Source organism: Silene latifolia, chromosome Y, assembly GCF_048544455.1.
Source record: "Silene latifolia isolate original U9 population chromosome Y, ASM4854445v1, whole genome shotgun sequence".
NCBI classification, from domain to species: domain Eukaryota; kingdom Viridiplantae; phylum Streptophyta; class Magnoliopsida; order Caryophyllales; family Caryophyllaceae; genus Silene; species Silene latifolia.
The window spans coordinates 127,276,336-127,300,009 of record NC_133538.1 but is presented as its reverse complement, the minus strand read 5'-3'; the positions used below and the strand labels follow the sequence as shown (position 1 = coordinate 127,300,009).

General features: G+C 33.5%; 1 protein-coding gene and 1 long non-coding RNA gene across 3 annotated transcripts; both read right to left on the bottom strand.

The window, feature by feature from the left end:
• Window positions 1–10,749: 10,749 nt before the first annotated feature.
• Window positions 10,750–12,573, bottom strand: LOC141634381 (high affinity nitrate transporter 2.5-like). Of its 2 annotated transcripts, XR_012539108.1 has the most exons (5): window positions 12,467–12,573; window positions 12,113–12,201; window positions 11,875–11,995; window positions 11,142–11,342; window positions 10,750–11,010 (listed from the first exon to the last, which is right to left on the bottom strand). XR_012539108.1 is itself a non-coding variant. In XM_074446575.1 (4 exons), the coding sequence occupies exons 2-4, from the start codon at window positions 12,129–12,131 to the stop codon at window positions 10,991–10,993; spliced, it is 240 nt and encodes a 79-aa protein (XP_074302676.1). In that variant the 5' UTR covers window positions 12,132–12,201; window positions 12,467–12,573; the 3' UTR covers window positions 10,750–10,990. The 2 variants fall into 2 exon arrangements, 1 of the variants encoding a protein (XP_074302676.1); XM_074446575.1 differs by lacking the exon at window positions 11,875–11,995.
• A 901-nt stretch (window positions 12,574–13,474) lies between these two features.
• LOC141633585 (uncharacterized) lies at window positions 13,475–14,112 on the bottom strand. The gene is made up of 3 exons (XR_012538383.1): window positions 14,011–14,112; window positions 13,682–13,823; window positions 13,475–13,558 (listed from the first exon to the last, which is right to left on the bottom strand). It is a non-coding gene; the product is annotated as an uncharacterized LOC141633585 (long non-coding RNA).
• Between the last annotated feature and the right edge of the window lie 9,562 nt (window positions 14,113–23,674).

Genomic DNA, 23,674 nt, shown 5'->3' with positions numbered 1-23,674 from the left:
TATTCCCAGGACTATCCACCATTTGAGTCTGAATTTGCTCAAGTAAAGCACTTGTCAAGTTGAAACTGTTTTCAATATCCGAGAAACAACTTTTATTTAAACTTTTTAGGACTGGTTTAAGCTCTTTCATTTTCTTCACCAGTTGGTACATTTTTGTGCCCAAGTACTGTCTCTCCCACACAGTCTTCACACAGGCCTTAAATTAGGGAGATTGACCCCACATATTGAAATATTTGAAGCTCCTTCTACCAGTCAACTCAGTTCTATTGTGCACAATGGTACAAGGACAATGATCAAATATCCCTTCTGGATGAAAGTGTGCCATATAGTCCCCATACTCCAACATCCATTCATGATTACCCATCACCCTATCCAATCTACTATAAACTCTATGAGCTGGGTCTTGTTTAGTAGACCACGTAAATAAAGCTCCAGTAGCTTGAAGATCTTCTACACAACAAAGAGAGACACACTCCTGAAAGTGTTCCATCTCAGCCTCAGTGGTATTGCCCCCCAACCTTTCAATTGGAGAGAGCACAGTGTTGAAATCTCCTGCCCAGAGCCAAGGTTCATCACAGTGTAAAGCCATGTCTTTCAGAAACTTCCATAATTCCATCCTTTCATACAAGTCATTATGAGCATATATCATAGTAAGAAGGAAATGTTTCCCTTCTAGTCTTGACTCAACCTTCATATGGATAAATTGAGCTCCATAAGCTAGTACATTAATACAAAAAAGATCAGGCTTCCATAAGATCCAGATTCTCCCTCCTTTATGCCAACTACTATTTGTAGTAATGCTCCAACCATCACAGAAGGACATATTCTTATTCAACATATTCCTAGGTTTAAGTTTTGTTTCTAATAATCCAAATAAACCCACACCTTGAGAGTGCATAAACCATTTGACCACCCTCTGTTTATTCAGGTCATTTAGACCCCGGACATTCCAAAAGCCAATATTATGCATGAGGGGTTATAGGAGGGGGATCCTTACCACTTCTCCCTACGCCCCCACCCCCCCTAGGAGTAGTCCCATTTAGTGCATCAAGGAAAGAGTATGGCTTTGTCTTCCCTGCTGCCCTCATTCCAGTTGTCCCTCCTTGCCTATTAAGTTTCATAATATGCATAGCAGGAGTAGCAATAGGTAGCCTAACCAGAGGTGGGAAAACATCAGGGGTGATAAGTTTCTCCTGAACAGTTTCCACAGGCTTCTGAACAGGCCTCCAGTGTTGTTGTTTCTTTTGTGCAGGTTGGGTAGGCTTGACACCCACCTTTGGTTTAACTTTAGGGAGAGCCTTCCTGCATTGCTGCTTTGTATGACCCAACCCCTTACAATGCTCACAAGTAACCGGCCTCCATTCATACTCAACTTTAACAACCACCACTCTACCAGCTTCATCTAAGAACTTAACCTGTTGTGGTAACATTTGATCCATTTTAAGCTCCACTAAAACCCTAGCATAAGCCAGCCTGGTCTTGTCCATGGTAGCCACATCCTTTCTAACATACGTACCAACCAAACCAGCTATGACAGGCAAACAATCCCCCCAAAACTTCAAAGGGATTCCAGAAAGTTTCACCCAAACAGGAACAGTTTCCACTTTTTCCTTTACTAAGTCAAGTTCAGCATCCCATGGCTTAATTATGATAGGTTTATTATCAAAAAAATAATACCCTGCATTAAGTAAGGCATCCATACCAGTTTATATTTTAAACCTAACCAGAAATAACCCATTAGACATGAAAGAAACTCTGTCAATGCCAAACTCCTCCCAGGCTTTATAAACATAATCCTCTATAACTTCAAAAGGTGGATTAGAGCCCAGAATATAGCAGTAAACAGACTGAGACCAGAATTCTACCTCAGATTTTACATCATCTGTAGTAAATTGAAGTAACTCAGCAAGCTCCTCATCCTCTGCAATTGTTTCCATGATAGGAAGGTTCCTTTTACCCTTTTGCAGTGACCAACCAACACCCTGTTGTTCCTCCCCGCCTTCTGACAAGTTTAGGACATGAATACCAACTGATTCACCCAAAGATACTGTCTTTTTAGCATCTGCAGTTGCTGGTCTCTGTATTGTAGTTTCCACGGTCTTTCCATGACTATCCCCACTCTTCTCACCCAAAGTCTCTTTATTTTGTTGCTGTTTATCCTTACTTTTTGGTATTTTTGTGTTTTTTTGAGCTTTAGACGTTGAAGCTGAAGCTAAAGGTGAGAAAGAATTTTCTGAGAACGTCATGACTGCCATTGTTATTGTTGAAGATTGTTGAAAACTAGGTTAAAATTTCAGAGAATATTTCTCTCTCTATCTCTAGCATTTTTGTTTTTTACTACTCTTATGATTACTTCACTTGGTCTCTTTAGTCATATAGAACTTACTTGAGATCATAGATCTCATCTATACCGTATACTATGTAAATAGATATACCTTCATTCAAATCATTCTCCCTTGCGTAGATCTCATATACACAAGTACACCAATTTACCTTGTCTTGTGTGTTGTGTCCTCATTTTTCTCTCACTCTATCTTTAGAATAAATACACTATAGATTCAAAGATAGCATATGAGACACAAATAATGATGTTGAGGTTATAAGGAGAATTATCTCATAGATTGACTAATTGTTATAGATTTCATATGTGTACTTGGTGATTGACATACCTTTAAGAGAGTTCATAGACTCAAAATCGCTTTATAAATGATCATACACAAGCCTTAAGCATGTGGACATATAATGAAACTCGTCATTATATTTGTGTATTAGATCACTTTAAGTTATATGTTTCTAAGAACAAGCATTTAAACATGAATTTTTAGAACAAAAGGATAAAATGATAAAACGGGTGACTTGGGTTGCAAACCAAGTCACCATTATCCAAAATACAACCCATTATCCAAAATACCTTTCCATGTCGAACACGGAAACTTAAGGTTCTAAAATCCAAAACATAATTTAAAAGAAGACAATGAAAAGCAAAGCTCCATGAAAGCTATCCCTAGCTTCTTGATGGTTTCTCATGCTTGCTTTTCCTTTCCCTTGTCTTTGCTTGGTGGAGGCCCTATTTACAATAAAAAGGGAGATATATTATCACAACTTTGCATCATAATACCATAGTTGAATTAGAAACATAAAAGAAGGATAGTCATTTACCTACTGGAGTGATCTTTCCAGCCTTACTATCACCAAGGTATTTGGAACAATTTCTTTTCCAATATCCCATACCATTACAATAATGGCATTTATCAAGAGGACCCTTCTTGATTTTTGAAGTGCTAGCTTCACAAGTCTTAGCTTTGGTGAATGTGGGAGTTTGCTTTTTACCCTTCCTCCCATTCTTCTTGAAATTCCCCTTACTCTTAGTGCTTATGTTAAGCACATCCTTGGGTGGGTTCACATTTAACCCCATGTCCCTTTCGGCTTGCACAAGTAACTTGTGCAATTCTTCAAGAGACACATCCTTGTCTTGCATGTTAAAATTCACCCGGAATTGAACATATGCTTTGACTTTGGACAAGGAGTGTAGAATCCTATCTATAATGAGTTCTTTGGGGATTTCAACCTTTTGAATTTTCAAGGTCTCGACAAGCTCCATGAGTTTGAGCACATGAGGGCTAACCTTTTTGCCCTCTTTGAAGTCGAGATGAAAGAATGCCGCGGCCGCCTCATATTGGACGATCCGCGGAGTTTGGGAAAACATTGTCACAAGCTTGGAGTAAATCTCATTAGCATTGCCCATTTTAAAGGCTCTCCTTTGGAGGTCCGCCTCCATCGCAAATATCAAGACATTTTTCATTGCGGCGGACTCCTTTTGGTAAGACTCATATGCTTCCCTAGTGGCGGCGGTCGACCTAGTAGTAGGTTCGGGAGGAGAGGCCTCGGTAAGGTAACGAAGCTTGTCGTCACCTTGGGCGGCCAATTTGAGTTGGGCATCCCAATCGGACAAATTTGACCCATTCTTTTCAAGTTTACATCGATCCATGAAGGATCAGAGCCATGAAGTATTAGCGAGAGGCGTGGCGTTTGGTGTTGGTGTTGCCATTTGTTATGAGAAAAAGAAGTGGTCTACAAAACAGAATATAAGGAGTAAAACAAATGTCGTTTTAATAATAATACTCGTAAAATGTATAATTTAAACAAGTTTTATGCATTTTTCTAGTGACCTCTACCCAACTAGATAAATGATCCCAAGACCCAAATTCATATTAACTTGGGCACGGTGTGGCCGATACATCCCTTATTAATATAACTCGGTGGATTAACGTTTTAATCGATTCTACTTTTAGAACTCTTGGTCGATAATATTACATTAACAATTATCTTTAGCCCAAAACACATCCGACAAGGGCACGGTGTGGCCGATACATCCCTTATCAAAAACTTTTGTTGAGTTCAATCCAAATTTCGAATAAATGTGTCCATTATCCAAACCCATATTAACTTAGGTACGGTGTGGCCGATACATCCCTTATCAACATGAATTCGGTGGATAGACATTTATCACCCATTTCCCCTACATAACAAGGTTTGTATCCCGGTGTGGCCGAGTGCACTCCCTCGCGAAATAGGTTTTCATGGTTTCTACTATTTGGTAAGGCTATGTCTCAATTGATTGTTTTAGCGAGAGGTCATGTCAATTTATTATCTATCACGTTTTAAGTGAACTAAAGCGGTGAACTACGATAATTCTAATTGACACGGTCGATAAACTCGATAAAATGAGGATGCATGTTTTAGTTATGGCGATTTAGCGATGCATGTGACATAAAATAAAATGCAAGCATAAAATAAATAAATCCTAGTATGGTCTTTCCTAAAATAGAAAAAAACTATTTAACTATTACATATTCGGAAACCAACTCCATTGGTCCCTTGAACTTCGGTTGTGGCATGCATCTCGAGGTAACACCGTCTTTATGTATCGCCATCTTGAAGAAATCCGTCTTTGGGAACTCCGAGATAAGTAAAATTACATAATAAATTTCATAATTTCCTATTATACATTTGTAACTAAAATAAAATAAATCTATTAAATTACAAAACGGTGATACGAGATCACAATAAAATTACAACCGAATCGATATTCCCATACATTTCGGGAAATACCAATTAAAAACTAAGGCCATACTAAGTAAAATTACATAATTCAAAAATTACATAAATTAAAATTATGACAATCATAAAGAAAATGCAGCATTATAATATGTATGAACATGCCCAATTTTATGCTAAATCGCCTTTAATTAGCCAATATATATTACTCGGTTTTTACGGATTTGCGTGATTTCAACATTTTACAATCACAAAAAATTACATAAATTCATATTTATGCATTAATTACCCTAACCTCTTAGGACTCAAAATTTAGTCTTCACTAATTATTTGACCATAATTAACTTATATTTATAAAATTTGTTCATTAATGGACTAAAATTACAAAAATAAGCTATAAACTTCAAATAAATCACAAAATTTCAAATAAATTCAAACTTTGAAATTTAAACTCATGAACATTCTGGAAAAATACCATGACACTCATAATGTTCAAAACCTTAGGTCAAAAAGTTCAAAATTTTTCCGGAAAAACAATGTTGCGGTTTATCGGTTTTAACTAAAATAATCATAAAAACATGTGAAAAATTATGTTCATCAACTTTTCAATTTTAGATCTGAAAAAGATAATAAAATGCAACATTGTACGTTTTTCCTTAGTCATAGATTATGTTTTATTAAATTTTCACTAATAATGTCACTATTTATGCTATTTTTCTTCAAAAATCCATAAATCATGCAAAAAGACTTCACTATAGCCCATTATTTTACACACATCTTGTAAAATTTCATGTGACAACATACTAAATTTCTATGACCAGATTCGAAATTTATCTCATATTAACCTATTTTTCACCTAAATCCGAATTTAATAATGAAAAATCCATTTTTCGAGCATAACAAGTCCAAAAATTATGAAAATTTACAGGTTATATCAAAATAATATATGTGACAACATATCCAAAAATCACTGGAAAATTCGAAGTATAGCTAATTTTAGACCGAAAATGACTTTTTTACTCATAAAATAATATTTAAATGTCATTATTGTATAATATGAACAATAAAAATCCGTAAATATAACCAAAATATCCTAAAACATTTTAGGACCATAAATTTTAACATGCATGAATAAATTTCGTGATATATCATAATAACACAAATTTTGCAAGTTTTATATGTTAATCTTTATAACTCGGAAAAACTTTTAACCGATTTGCATGCAAACAACCATGGCTCTTGATACCGATTGAAGGAAAAGTAGATCTATATACTTACATATTCATATATGTTTTAATTTAATTTATCATAAAATTAAAGATTGATCTTATGGATGCAAACTATTAAACAAAATAAAGAAGAAATGTTCATACATTGTGATTTTCGGTTTAATGGGCACAAGAGAGATCACCTTTCTCTCTTGTTCTTGAGCTTTCCCTTTTGGATGAACTAAGACCCAAGTGTAGGATCTCTCCCAAGGATTTATACCCAAAGCTTTCTCTTAATTAAAATTAATATTATAGTTACTAGTACAATATTAATCTTGTAGAAAAATGACCCAAAAATATTATAAAAACACTTAATATTTTCGGTTTTGGGAGAGAAGAAGAAGAGATCTTTTTGTCTCTCTAGAATTCTTATTTTGGATGAGTAAAGAATGAATGATAATACACACTCATGCATGTAGTGTATATCAAAAATTAAGACAAAAACCCTTTGCCTTTTCTTTGGTAAAACCGGGTAGGAGGGAAGAGAGGAGGGAAGAAAGGAGACCCAATGCATGCTCTTGTTTGCCTTCACAATGTAAACTAGGTGCATGGCTAGTCTTATTAGGGAAATGATTGTGTTTTCCATTAACTTAATCAAACACAATATTTAGCCTAATCCTCCTCCTAATTTCGGCACTTTCATAAAATGGAGTCCATTTTATTTTTGTCAATTTGTCTTATGTCACATGTCATATGTTACATAAATTTGTTATATATTTTTAACATATTAAAAATCAACGTATTAATAAAAATACGTCATATACAAAAATCGACTTAGTAATTCATAATTACTTGTACCAAAATATTTTACCAATTTACAAATCACAATAAATTGTTTTTATAATAATTCATTCAATTTTAATTGTTTCCTTAAACAATAATTTCATCTGAACAATGATACAATTCGATTACTCAGACCGTATCTCATGTAATCAAATTTCAATGTGATACGTAAATTTTACTTCCAAAATTGTCCGTCAATTTTCAAGTAATTTAATTAACTCCTAACGTTATACGATTAATTAAATGATTAATTAAGAGTGTTGCCCTATAGGTATGACCTAGGGGGTCAACTGATCACCACCGTCGCACGACAGTAATGTCAAACTCTAGTCAGACAATCATTACCGATATATGTTGATCAGTTGACAGTAAAATATTACTTCCCAATTGTATTCTTTATAATGAGACTTAAACATGTGATCATGATGATCAACAGTCGTGATCGCATTATTGTCGGAGGACACATATTCCAACACTTGCTCCATACATGACATTACAGAAAGTCAGTCAACCTCAATGAGATCCACTAAGCGATGAAATATTTCAAAACTAAATTCACAGTAATAGTCCGCAAGTAGTTCACAGTAATAATCCCTTAGTTTCTCTCTATAAGCTTTATTTAAGGTAAGCGGGCTAAAAGGGGGAAATATCATTTGGCGAACATGCAAAAATGTCTTTCCTTTCCCAGAATTAGACAAGTAACAGTTGCACCATTTTGAAACTACTGTCGAACCCCTGAAAATAGTCTTAGACCCGCGATGATGAATTGTTCTTAGACGTCTCTTGTATTCTATGTGAACACCAGGTGCAGTGCAATGGAAAAGGAACATTTGGGACCATTTTTTTACAAACAAGAGCCCTATTCCTCTTGTCCAACGTATTTCCCAATTGTTCAAAAACAGTTTCCATCAAATCGACGCTATTAAGTACTTCAATTTTTGATTGATTTCGGTGAACTTCTACATTAACTTTAAAGTACTTATCACTATTGTCGTCCAATAACCAACCCATGCTTCTTTTCTTTTCACAAGCAAACTCTTTAGAAAACAACATTTTATCTTCAGCCTCTATATTAATTACCCATCCCTGGCAAACTACATCCATTTGTGATGCGGAAACCTACAAACAAACAAAACCTAACAGTGACAGGACGACGGAATATTACTAGAATACAACAAGAACAACACCACTAATACAACAATAACAACAAGAATAACAACACCATAACAGCTAGAATAACAACACAAAAACACCCACATAAACCAGAACAAAAATTAGAAACCAATTAAAAGGTGCTAAATAAACTTCAGAAATGCACATACATTGATCCAGAATAACAGTGAAAAAACTAAAACGGAAAGAGTAAAAGTCTAATCGAACTCAGAAACCAAAACTAAACTACATAACCGTTACGAACTTGCAAAAACACTGCAAAACATGTGTAAACCTAAAACGGAGTATAATATTACAATGAAATGATCAGTGAAGACGAAATAACGACATAAAAGTACTAAAATATGCAAAAATGAACATAAGTAGACTTAAAACGTGAAGCGAAACCATCAGAAAACATGAAATACAAGAGAATGAATGAAGAGGAGGGAAAAATGTCTGAAATTACCTTCTATTAGAGGCGTGCGATGAATGGCGAAGACAAAAAGACCAGAAAATATGCGATCAAAATGTAGAATAACAGCAGAATAATTGAAGAGAGATAAAGCAGGGAACAGTTATCGTCAGGTTAATAAAGGGAGAAACTTCTTTAGTAATAAATGTGTAACGCACGAAAGAGAAAGAAACAAAAAAAGGAAATTGGACGGGAAAAAATCTTTTTATATGGACTGCAATATTAGATCTTGACCATAGATCTCTAATATAATCCAATAGTTCGATTTATGAGCACAAACTCACCATAACAAACAAAACTCATAAGACCCCATATATATATATATATATATATATATATATATATATATATATATATATATATATATATATATATATATATATATATATATATATATATATATAAATAAGATCCTGTGCGAACCTAAAGTTCGGTGCGAACTTACGAACCAACTTTGAAATAGTCGATGAGGACAATGACCTCTCACCAATCCAACACATATCACATTTCTCTGAGTACTGACTCCAAATTCTCTCTTCTTATCTTCTTTTCTTCCACCTGCAACGTCATTCTCTAACGCCGGCAGACCTCCGACTCCGACCATCAACATCGGTACACCCCTAACACCGACAAACTCACACACGTGCCTCTTTTTCTTTGGTTTTCTGTCAGAAAATCAACAGTCACTAGTTTAGCACATCTCCGACGCAGGCGACACCACCGGAAGTCATTAATGGGGTTAATTTTTTGCAAGTCATCTTTGTTTTTCATAAATCTGTGATTTCCATCATATTTTTTCTTAAAAAATGAGATCTATGGTGGTGGTGAGGTGCGTCGACCGAGGCAAAAGTGGCCGTGAGTTGAACTATTGTTGGCAGTGGTGGTTGTTCGAGAATCAACAACTCGGGTGGTCTATGAACGGACCGAGTGATAGAAATAGACGGTTGGTGTAAGGACTGAATAACCAATCATATCGTCTAAGTTAGAGAGATAGAGGGTGTCACCATGGTTGACAGGGATCAGACCTGCTGGATTCACCACCTCTTTTCGAGTGATGGTTAAAGGGATTGTTAATTGGGAAATTTCGATGTCTTTCACCCATGAAGCCATTGTAGTTTTGATAATGTTACATGAAAATGCAATGTGAAGCTGTAATATTTATAAGGGTGAAAGGAAATTTCTGAATGCTTTAAAAAACGGGTGACAATTGCAACTGCCTTTGTTCATGACCAACAAAGTTTAATAATTGATCTATTTTCTAAGTATAGAGTTACCTGTTGTCATGATGCAAAAATAAAGCAAAAAGTTAAACTCATTTATTTTACTAGATACACACCGTTACATTGCTAGATACACGTCTTTATTTTACTAGATACACTCATTTACTTTGCTAGATACACTCATTTATATTACTAGATACACACCTTCACATTACTAGATACACGTCTTTATCTTACTAGATATACTCCTTTATATTTCTAAATACACTCTTTTACATTGCTAGATACACGTCTTTATCTTACTAGATGCACTCTTTTATATTTCTAGATACACTCCTTTACATTGCTAGATACTCGTCTTTATCTTACTAGATACACTTCTTTATATTGAACCATGAGTCCATGACATAAATTGTAACTGTAACATAAATTGTCTAATGGATCTTCAATCAACAACTCTAAACTAAACATTAGACATCTCAACACTTACAAAATCAATTAGATAACAACAAAAGGAGAAATGGGAGGATTAAGATTTATATATTTGATTAAATACTCAAAAAACAACCGATTACAAAATCACTATTTGCAAAAGCATTCCGTGATTTGCAATCCTACTATTTCACCATTGTAAAAGCCCTTTTAACCAAAATCGAAATAACTTGCAATTATCTATGGCAGAAGGAATTAGGTAGAGAGAGAAATGTAAGCTAAGTCTGCAAAAGGGTAATAGAAATGATAAGGTAATCATTAATTTAGGTGTACAGCGGTATTTATGTACATGTCATAAGGTAATATACATGTTGTCACACTAGCTCATAGCTATCATGGAATCCAAATAGAGGAGACCCTGTATCATATACACAAATTTTGCAGACTGTATGCCCGTTCACTTTGCTTAATGTTGTATTGGTTGAGACTGAAAATGTTTCGGCTGCTATTGTTGTTGGATGTGGGTTCAATCTGACCCGTGTATCATCCACCAGGCATGGCCGAAACTTGCTGCAATAACTCCTGCACTGTGCAGGTTCAGATCAAACCTGTCGTAGAAATACTGCGCGGTAATGTAGTCCACTGCCAGTTCCACTCTAAAACAGTAGCCACAGCATAAAGCTGTGATCCAACCCATGTAATTCGCTACTCCGTGTTTTATAACCTTGGTGAAATTATCCTTGTGCTTCTCACCTGACTTGTGCAGCTGCTGGTAGTTTCCGTCAGACATGTCTTGCCCTAAAATCATCATTGCAAAAGCCGAAACTGTCTGGAAAAGGGCAGGTATGAAGAATGCAATCCTCCAAGCAGTAAAGCTCTTGGCAGCAATCTTTACATGAGATTGTATACGAATGGCATTATGAGTTGCACCTCCTCCAAGGTTTCCCCATCCACCTGAGAAGTACGGAACACGTTAGCATCAAAATTGTCGTAGTGACACTCTTTACTGATTCAAAAAAAGGGATTTTTGCCAGTTATCTGAGACCCCATTGGCGTGACCTACTACAGGAGGTGAAAACATGGAGCTCATCAAGAACTGACTCGAAACAAACGTGGCCAAAGAAAAACCAGTGAAAAATCGGACCAAAAGAAACCCGGTAGCTGAATCTACACTGGATGTCAGGTACACAGCAGGCGCAGTCAAGAGGGTCAAGGATATGTGTAATGACAGTTCTTGCATAAGATCCTAAAATTAAGTCCTGCGACCAGCTTTCCTTTCACTTTCAAGGGGAAAAGGTTTTGAATCATGATATAGGCAATAATTTTGAATAATGGCCACTTGCCACCTTATAAGTTATTGGTCACCATAACTCAAAGAACATGACTACAAAATTTAAATTTTGATTCATACTAATACATAATTAAAATTGTGGTATTGGTTAAATCTTGCAAGTTTTATAAGTTTCTAACTTGGAGAAAAACCCACTTAGCCATTCATTTGAGGAAACTTCACTCTCGACAATAAAGAACAATGTAGATCTCCAACCATTGCGACCAATTGATCTTTTATGTCAGCCACAACAGCAAAATTGACTCTCTCAGCATCACTAGAAAAGAGGAAAAGAAATAGTATGACTATATGAAAGAACACAAACATAGCATCATCTAGAAAAAGATAGTTTATGTAGGGTTGATGCGAAAATGAGCAGAGCAACGAGGCATACATAGGCTTAGGAAGTTCATCTTCTGTCAACAGTCCATCCTTCACCAGTTCTTCAAGAGAAATGAGAAGTGTGTTTCCGCAATTGGCAGCCTGATTTCAAAATAAAATCATTCACATTCCTGTAATTGTCCTTTGTTTTCATTTTATTTTGTGATTGACGGTCATTGAACTGATTTAAACATATCTAACATTCTTCACAGTGACCAATTAATATATCCATGTTTTTAAATGTGACTACTTGAGCACCATCTACACAACTTCAGACTCCATGAAAACAATTGTGTTACTCAACTGAAAATTCTATACAGGAGACTGAAATTGTAGGGAATGAACCAAAAAGAATAAAGAATAAAACCTGGGAAATGGCCTCAAAGTGAAGGAGATCACGACCGAGGGCACTGCCTGTAACCAAAGTACCTTATTTTATCTTCTTCGTAATCCTTTCAGCAGAGTACGTCTTACCTTGATTCATAGGGCTAGAAATAAACCATAGGAGCCACCTTAAAATACCAGTTACAACAAATACACATGGTATTATTATCGGATACATATGGTATTACTACTAGATACACAACTCAATTTATGTATCCAGTAGTAAAACCATGTGTATCTCGGCTGGTATTTTTAGTATCCACGATCTAAAGATCACTTGCGACCACCCACCTGGCCACCACCACCATCAACACACCCGATAATAATTCATGGTATGCCTAACATAGCGCATAAAACCGCCAGCCAAAGTGATAACGTCAATTAACACAGCTCCAATCAGAGGAAACTTCTCCTTCAATACCTTAAATGTTTCATCAATCACATCTTCTGCCGCTTCCGCTTCCGCATTAATCAATTGACTGGATCCTTCGGATTTTAACAAACAATAAGATATATTCCCTCAGACTTGATCGACCAAAAACATAAATAATTACTGCAAGACAAGGTAAACCAGAATTTTTTCTGTGACAACACTCGAAGAATAGGCTGAAATTCCATAGTTTTGGCAATACACCTATGTTACTCAAAGTCGGATAATGGTGTCCAATAATAGTACATATGCAAGTGTTAGACTCTCCAGATACACATATGAGTACCCTAGATACACAACTCGATTTGTGTATCTGACAATAATCATATCCCTTCAGATACACATATGAGTACCCTAGATACACAACTCGCTTTGAAAAAAACACAACTTTGGAATAAAATCCAATTGAAACAGGCAATGCAAAGAAAAATGAGTTCCACAAACGACACAACACAACTACTCAAAAGTTGGTTAAAAAAACTTCACATTAAAGACAAGTCTGTTACCTGTATAAAGAGCTTCTTGTCATGGCCATTCAGAAACTCAAGAACAGTTCGGCCGCTCCAACCGTGTTTGCTAAGCACGCAAAAAAAATTGTTTGCTGCATCATGTGAAATCTGCCACTCCAATGGATCCACTGGCACCCTGCATACACATATTAAACAAAAAATTAATCAAAATTCCACCACTTAAAAATCAGGATACCCATCATTCGAGTACAACAGATTAATGGAAGTTTCCAAAGTTTCCACAGATACGCAACACCACCTCCATCTACGAGCTCGCACCCCTCTGCACTCCTCTAGTCGGCACCTCCCGTACAGTCCTTCGACCACTGCCGAGCAGCCCAGCATCAAAGACAGTGTCTTGGACCACCGCAACCATTCAGCAACACCAACATTCAACCCACCTGAAAAATCATATATATGCAACCAACACTATTTGAATACTCCGATGACCAAAGACGATATACAACAATCTCATATCCGGATGTCATGTCTTTTGAATATGACATGGCTATTTCATTAGTAATATATACATGTATCCAGAGTAATATATAAGTGTATCTAGAAGTACTATTCTATGTATCCACATACCATTACCATCGAACCCATGACCCATCACCACACATGACTAGTCCACCACCGCCTCCGCTCACTCTCACGACCATCACCACGCACAGCCACCTACTGCCCACATTACCGTCACCAAACACCCACAAGACCACCCGAGTGATCACTTTCACATTTTATGAATCATTGTCGCTGAATAAATCAGATAGTTTCATAGATGACATATCACATATACAAATGGGTAATATATATGCATTATCTACCATCAAAATCACAAAATTGTCTAACAAAATACGATCTCAAAATCAATTACTAAACCCTAATTTTTCGAATTCCAAATGTTTAGTAAAACCTAATTTTGTAGATAATTCATGAAAAATGGAAATAGAAGTTGGAATTAAAGATTACCTTTCTGAATATGGAGGTGTAGTAATGGAGTTAATGTGCATGTGTATCGATGGCTTGCATAGAGGAAATGCGGGAGAGAGAATGTTAATTAGACGGAAGTTGGAGATGAAACGAGGTTCGTGAAATGAGACGCTTGGTAACAGATGGTGGCGGTGGCGGCGGTGGTGATAGTGGATGAGGGAGAAGGAAGTCAGATGTGGCGGTAGGGGGGATAAAAATGAGATTGAATGAAGTCAGGGGATGATGCGCGTGTTTTATTGATTTGGGGAGTTCGTACGTTAAATACGGAACTTTAGTTCGCAACTGACCCCGACCCTATATATATATATATATATATATATATATATATATATATATATATATATATATATATATAGTCAAGATCCGGTGAGAACTCCTATATATTTGAGGATTGAGGATTTGTGAATACAATATCACAAGTTCTTTAATAAAATATCACGAAAAATCAGACCTTTGTCAAAAAATTTTTTTTTTTTTTTTTGAAAAAAATAAAATAAAATTTCACAGGTGTTTTTGTGTGTGATATTTTATCGAATAACCTGTGATATTGTATTGAAGAACCTCTGATATTGTAACGCAATCCTCAATCCTCAAAAAGATAGTGTATCCTCACATGATCTCATTCCTATTCTATATATATATATATATATATATATATATATATATATATATATATATATATATATATATATATATATATATATATATATATATATATATAAACTTCGATATACTACGAAAAAAAAAAAACTTAGATATATTCATAATCACCAGTTTTATACGGATTTTCAAAATGATAATTCACAACATAATATCTCTTTCAGCTCGAACTTTTTTAAAACACTTAAAAATAAAATTAAAAATTAACACAAAGAATAATATAGAAATAGTGTTTAATAAAAATTAACATAAGAATAATATAGAATAGAGAATGCAAATGAATTCCATAACAAATCTATCATTCTAGAAAGTTTGTTAAATGACCTGATTGTTTCCTACGACAAGTTGAAATTGATCATTTCACGATCCATTCATTGCGTATTTTATCCTTACGGAGAAATCATGCCTATTTTATTCCATCATAATAATTTCCCGACCCTCGGTTCAAATTTTGCTATAATTGTGTATTTGCCTATATCAATCTATCATCAAAATTTGCATAAATTTATAGGGATATCCAACCTCTACTACACACGGAGTAATATACTTCGTATTAAACAACTTTTTTTCTTAGGATGTTTGCTTCAAAGGTACACGATAACTTACCTTAGAAAAATAAAGTTTGACATTCCTCAGGTCCCATAATTTATTTGTCCTTTTAATTTCTATAGTAATATTTTAATCAAATATTAAAAAAATGTAAGAAAATGATTGGGACGGAGATAGACCTTGCAAACGAGCCAACCGGGTCAGGTTCGGGTTGGGACAATTCAGGTTTTCAAGAATTTGGTTCAAAATGGGTCGGGTCGCGTAAGTGGTAGAGTTAGAGGGCTAGCGGGGGTAAGGGCGGTCAGAAATTTCAAAGCTTTAGTTAGAATTTTCCAACTTTTTTCGAGTTTCCCTTAAACCATTACCCATCCCCCCCCCCCCCCCCTAAATTTTTCGTCCCTGCTGGGGTTATTTTAAACATTTTAGAAATTTGATAATTACATTACCAAGAATATTATTCTAAAAGTTATTATAGAGATTTTGATAATTATAAGTAGTATTATTCTAATTTTGCAAAAACTTGGAGTACATAGAATTCTTTAATGTTCGGTTCGTAAGTATCATTCTCCCATTGGTTGATTTATACTCATATCTTGAATGTTTATCTCATCGTTATAATACAGGTCGGAAAAAGTTTATAACCCCCGTTTTTTTTTTTCTCATTTTCAAAATCAAAATCAAATTATTTTAAAGAAATTAAATTATATTTAATTTTTTTACAATTTTCATTCGTCACCATTATATTGACCTAAATAATTATTTTTTTACTAAGTATTACTCAGTTTTAAAGTTGTATATCAAAAAGTATTTTAACCATGATAGTAATTTAAAGTATAAAATTTATATATTTTTTAATTATTATTTTACATTTCACATACATTAAAGTATACGTTAAGCTTATATAGTTATAGTCACATTCAACTAATTTTATTTTTGACCCACCGGGTCGCTCGATAAGGTTGGGTCTTTACCCTAAATTAACGGGTTGCTTTGAATTCGGATCAATCGAGTCACGATTCAATATTTACGTGCTTGGAAAATGGGATGGGTTAGGTCAAGTCAAAATTTGACCGATCTTATAATGACTCAGTGAATTATCAATGTTATTAATTTATCATAAGTTTGAAAATATTGGTGGATTTTAATTAGTTGGAAGTTGAAAAAGAAATTATTGAGTAGAAAGTAAAACAGGAAATACATAAATTTTAACACTCTCATAAAGTTCTCTAAATATAGGGATTATCGAAAACAAGTTTATGTTAATAAAAATGATTAATATGTAGATAAAAAACAATTGAAAGGAGTGGTAGCACATAAAACATATTTGGCGAAAGAACAGTGTCGCTAACGGAAATAGAAAATTTTTCAACTATAAAATCAAACTTCACACAAATATAATGTAGCGATACGTAATATATATAAAAGAAAACATATCCAATCAAAAAACTCGGTTCAACCAATATTATTTAATAGTAAGATTTACACAAATAGTTACACAATATACTATGTATCAATATACTATGTATCGTATCAGTTGTATAGTTTAGGAAAATAATAACACAGTCCATATCATATATCTCATATTAGTTCATGTTCGACTCTTCTATGCAATAAAAACATGAAATAAGTCAAAAGAATGTAAATAGATAGAGAATATAATGTTTTTGATGGGATCTCTCAAAATAATCAAATAGTATGAAAATAGATAAATAGAAGTAAGACAAATATAAGTTCATCATCATCTTTAACATCTTTTCACATACCCCACATTGATATGTATAATTATTATGTTATTACCCAACCCTATGCAAAAACCAAATGAGTTATTTACCTCAAGTTGTATTGCCATTTTATTACTGTGAATTGATTTCTTCTAATTTAACAAAATTTCATTAGGTTTCGATTCAAATTGGGCCTTCATGACCACTTGGATGAATTTTTCTCTCCTCGTTTGTTGATAAATGTTTTCTTAATTACGTTTCTTTATATGTTAACATGTGTTTATATGTTCCAATTGTAAAGCCAATATGATTTTTTTATTCGGTTTGATCAATTATAAAAACATCTTTAAAATATTATCAAACGACATTTTTAATGAAATTTTAACATAAATACTTTCAAGTTTACACTACCCTTTTCATAAATATTTCAAGTTTTAACAACCCACACGATTGCCAAGAAAGAAGGTCAATCTCAATGGCAAGTAGTACACTCAAAAGGGGTAAAAAGCGGTACACTTGAAAGTCCATCGTTTAACCATTGCTCTAAATGATCTCAAGCAATCCAACTAATACACACCAAAAGAGTAGTAGCACAAAAAGAGGCGGCTATATTCATTTTGTGCCATGGGAATCATGAGGGGCCTAAGGGCCTAATAGACTGAGTTAACAGGTGTTTGAGGACATGTCTTAAGAGTGTTGGCAACAGATCAACAAGAGCAATGAAAATGAATAGAAGAAAGTCACTACGGGTCCAAGGGGTTTAACACTGAGTTGCCCGTGCGTTACACGGATTCTTTAATAATTGACTAAATGTATAGTGTGTAAGGACGTTTTAACCTTTATTGTGTAAAGAGGATTGTAAAAAAAAATTATGCTAACATAATTTTATTAACGATCATTATTGCTTCAACTTTTGATTTTATTAGCTAGACTTATTGACACTTCGATGACAGATTTTTTTCCTTTAGATGGTTGTTTTGAGAGGTTTTTTTTGATAAAAATGACAATTTATTTGTATTTTAATTCACATAACATTGCATTACATACAATATGTACACATCTTCTCTCTCTTGATATATGTATCAAAAGTATAATAAATGACCAATGTAGATGCGATATATCCTTAGGCCTTAGTTCCTTTCTTTTCGACATGTCCTCCGCCTCACTTCAACCACGCATTTATATGATGTACTCAATTATTGTGAATGACTCTTGGAACGTTTCTGACAATGAATTAATTTTGTGCCCTTTTTTTCATTATCAAAATATTCTTATTTCTCATTTTCCTTTTAACGTTGTTCTTACAGCTATATCACCTCTTGTTGCTCATTTTAAAGTTTATCCTTAGGCCTCTCTTATATTAAACAGTGCTCGTACTCTCACGTCACTCTTCTTTTTGGGCTCAACTTTAAATGGTTATTGTCTGCTCGTACCCAGAACCGTATTTCTCTTTCCTTTTGACTTGCATGGTTGGGTATACTCCCACATAATGTTACCCTCTCCTCTCAGGGTTTGCCAATTTTGCTTTCTTGTGGCATGTGTCAACATTATTTTAAGAGCACCGTTCACATACTGTGGGATTGTCCCTCACTTTTCAATGTATAGGGTTCTTGTTAGCTCTCGCTAACCTTTTATGTAATCCTTTAATTCGCTGAGCTCCAGCGTCGAATTACAAAACCTCAATCACTCCAACTCTCTTGATTTACTATGATCTTTTTTCATTAATCATGTGCCTTTGGGCAATTCAGTGTTAGACGTTTGGGTCCGTAATGGCTTTCTTCTACTCTTTGTCATTGCTTTTCTTGGTCTCTTGCCAATATTCTTAGAAGAACGCCCTCAAACACTTGTCAACTGAATCTATTGGGCCCCTTCTAATTCCCCATAACACAAAATCAATGTATGTAATCGCCGCCTTTTGTGATACTTCTCTTTTAATGGGTATTATTTGGGTTGGCCGTGATCATTTAAGGCAGCGGTTAGAAGATGAACTTTCAAATGTAATGTTTTTACCCCTATGGAGCGAATACTTGTCATCCAGGTTGAATTGGCGGTTGGCCTTATTTCTGGTGCATCTCTTTTTATCTATTTATCTAAAGTATGATAAACGACGAACATAGACGCGGTACACCTTTAGACCTCTTGGATCCCTTATTTTTGCACCTCCCCTCCTCTCCCGAATCATGCGTTTGATGTTCGTTGTTATTGGCAATGGCACTTGGAATGTTTCTGACAATGATTTTATTATTTGTGCTCTTTTTTTCATTATCAAAATATTCTTGTTACACATTTTCCATTAAATTTCGTTCTAACTGTGATATCAGCTCTCGGTGCTCCTTCAAAACCTAACAAAATCACCTTAAAATTTTTGTCTTGGCCCAACCTTAAATAATTATAGGGTCTACTAGTACCCAACACTGTATTTCTCTTTTATTGTGGCTTACTTGAATTGGTGGGGGTATACTCCACATAATGTTACCCTCTCTTCTCGGGGTTTTGTCTATTTCACCTTCTTCTGACATGTGTAACCATCATTTTAAGAGCACCATCCGTATTTTCATAACCCTTTCTATCATTCTAATAATTATACTCCCAAAGTTTCGGCTAAAAGAAGTAGAAACACCGACACAGACTTGCCTATAACCAATTTTCCGGCCTAACAATAAGTCTCCCTTAAGACGGCACTTTTAGTCTTATGCTTAAGACGGGCCAAGTACATACCAATTGTGTATATAAGAATCCATAGGGAAAAACAATATATTTGTCTTATATACACAAATGTTATTGTACTTCACCCGATAAGAATTTTTTTTTTTTGTATTATTTGCTATTTCAAAAATTGACACATATTGATTTACCTGGTATATAATTTGCTAGCCAGGAAACGAAAAACAAAAAAAAAACAAAAAACAAGAAAAAAAGAGGCTTTATATTTTCTTTATTGAAAACGAGCCAGTTGAACACAATACTTAGATAATTATTTAGATTAGAAGTCAGGACCTTGTAGCCTTGTAGGTGTATTTGGGAAAAAGAAATCGTCAAAATTTGGATATATACTAATGTTATGTTTTAATGTTGCAGTTCTAACCAAATTAGGAGGATAATATAATTAAAAAATGAATATGATCATATAATTTAAATCACTTAAAACATTAACAATATGTTGTACCCTCTAGATTATAAAAGTTTGAGTCTAATTCAAGCTATTCAAATAATAATTCTAATTATCTTTCTCTGGAGATAGTGTAGTAGATTGATAGTAATTTCAATTTTAAGCCAAAATAGCGGCTACGTAGAGATATATACATTGACAATACTAAGATATGTTGAGTTGAGAAATTATTTTATATTTTTCTTAACAAAAATTTACCCTTATTGTCGTATACCATATAACAAAATACCATGAAAATTGTAGCTGTATATTTGATTTCTGCAAGCTTTCATGTGAACTCACTTAACTTGCTTTGAATATAATATACGGAGAAAATAAAGTTAGTAATCAAAGAAAATTAATAAAATATAAGCAAATAGAGTAAAGAATATGACTTTAATTTGAAGGAACTAACCCAAATAAAATATCACAGAAGTTTACTAATTCTAGTAGAAATGTTAAAAATAAATAATTAATTAGCCAAAGTCTACTAATTTTAGTAGAAAATTGAAAATTAATTATCTTAAAATAAAGTTTTCTAATTATACTACAAATTTTAAAATATTATTTATTAATTAGAGTGTTTTAAAAAACATGGAGACTAACACGTCGCTCGAGAAAAGTCTCTAACTTTTTAAAAACACTTAAATAATTTTTAAAATTAATTACTTACAATTTTTCTATTAGAATTAGGAAATAATTAATCATTTACAATTTTCCTATCAGAATATGAAAATTAGTTTTTAATATTATTATAATTATTATTTTAAAATTACTTTTTCCAACTTTTTTATTTCTTAATATTCGTATTTATTTATATATATAAAAACTTCGATATACTACAGAAAAAAAAACTTAGATATATTCATAATTACCAGTTTTATACGGATTATTCAATATGATAATTCACAACATAATATGTCTGTCAGCTCGAACTTTTTTAAAACAATGAAAATAAAATTAAAAATTAACACAAAGAATAATATAAAAATAGTGTTTAATAAAAATTAACATAAGAATAATATAGAATAGAGTTTAATACTGCAATTAGCTAAACATCATACTTTAAATATTATATCTAATAACTTAATAGTAGTCTCAAGTCTTTATAATCAATCGAGTGACTTAATTTTGTTTAGTACTAATTACTCTCGAGAATGCAAATGAATTCCATAGCAAATCTATCATTCTAGAAATTTTGTTAAATGACATGATTGCCCCCTATGTCAAGCTGAAACTGATCATTACACGATCCATTCATTGCGTATTTTATCATTATCAGAGCAATCATGCCTATTTTATTCCATCATAAAAATTTCCTGACCCTCGGTTCAAATTTTGCTATAATTGTGTATTTGCCTATATCAATCTATCATCAAAATTTGCATAAATTTCTAGGGATATCCAACCTCTACTACACACGGAGTAATATACTACATATTAAACAACGGTTTTTCTTAGAATGTTTGTTTCAAAGGTACACAATAAGTTAGCTTAGAAAAATAAAGTATGACATTCCTCACGTCCCATCATTTATTTATCCTTTTAATTTCTATGAGTAATATTTTACTCAAATGTAAAAAAAAAAATGTAAAAAAATGATTGGGACAGAGATAGACCTGGCAAACAAGCCAACCGGGTCAGGTTTGGGTTGGGACAATTCAGGTTTTCAAGAATTTGGTTCAAAATGGGTCGGGTCGGGTAAGTGGAAGAGTTAGGGGGCTAGCGGGGGTGAGGGCGGTCAGAAATTTCAAAGCTTTAGTTAAAAATTACCAACTTTTTTCGACATTCCCTTAAACCATTACCAATCCCCCCCCCCCCCCCCTTGAGATTTTTCGTCCCTGCTGGGGTTAATTCCTGGCTCCGCCACTAGGTCGGGTTATTTCAGGCTCGAGTCATATTCAGATAGGTTATTATCACATTATTTAAGGATAGTAGTCAGTTTTAACAATAAAAATTCGGGTTAGGTTATTTTAAACATTTTAGAACTTTGATAATTACATTACCTAGAGTATTATTCAAAAAGTTATTATAGACATTTTGATAATTACAAGGAGTATTATTCTATTTCTACAAAAATTTGGAGTACATAGAATTCTTTAATGTTCGGTTCGTAAGTAACATTCGACCATTGGTTGATTTATACTCATATCTTGAATGTTTATGTCATCGTTATAATATAGGTCGGAAAAGTTTATAACCCCTGTTTCTTCTTTTCAAAATCGAAATCAAATTATTTTAAAGAAACTAAATTATATTTAATGTTTAAACAATATTTATTCATCAGCATTATATTGGCCTAATAATAAAAATTAAGTTAGCTTTGTAATTATTTTATTACTAAATATTACTCATTTTTAAAGTTGTATATCAAGATTTATTTTAATCAAGATAGTAATTTAAAGTATTAAAATTTATATATTTTTTAATTATTATTTTACATTTCACATACATTAAAGTATACATTAAGCTTATATAGTTATAGTTACATTCAACCAAATTTATTTTTGACCCACCGGGTCGCTCGATAAGGTTGGGTCTTTACCCTAAATTAACTGGTTGTATTGAGTTCGGGTCAATCGAGTCACGAGTCAATATTTACGTGCTTGAAAATTGGGCTGGGTTAGGTCAAGTCAAAATTTGACCGATCTTATAATGACTCAGTGAATTATCAATGTTATTAATAAATCATAAGTTTGAAAATATTGGTGGATTTTAATTAATAGGAAGTAGAAACAAGAAATTTTGGAGTAGAAAGTAAAACAAGAAATAAATAAATTTTAACACTCTCATAAAGTTCTCGAAATATAGGAATTATCGAAAACAACTGTATATCTACTCTTTGTCGCCCGTGTTTTACTTATATCGCCCAAATTAAGACATTGACTTTCCAACTCTACCCTTATTATAATTATCTCCTCTCTTAATTATCTCTCAAAGTCCCAACTCTTTACCCAATTAAATAATTTAATATTTTTTCAATTAAGAAAGAGAACAATAATAGAATATTGTATAGTATGTAACAATTCAGAAGCAGGAAACGAGTTAAATTAATCGTATTCAATTATATTCAATTACACGCTTCTTCAAATTTCGTTTCAAACAATATTTAAATTTTTTGACATTCATTTCAAAATCGAGAAGTAGTAAATGCATAGTTGAACTTTGAACTCTACTGGAG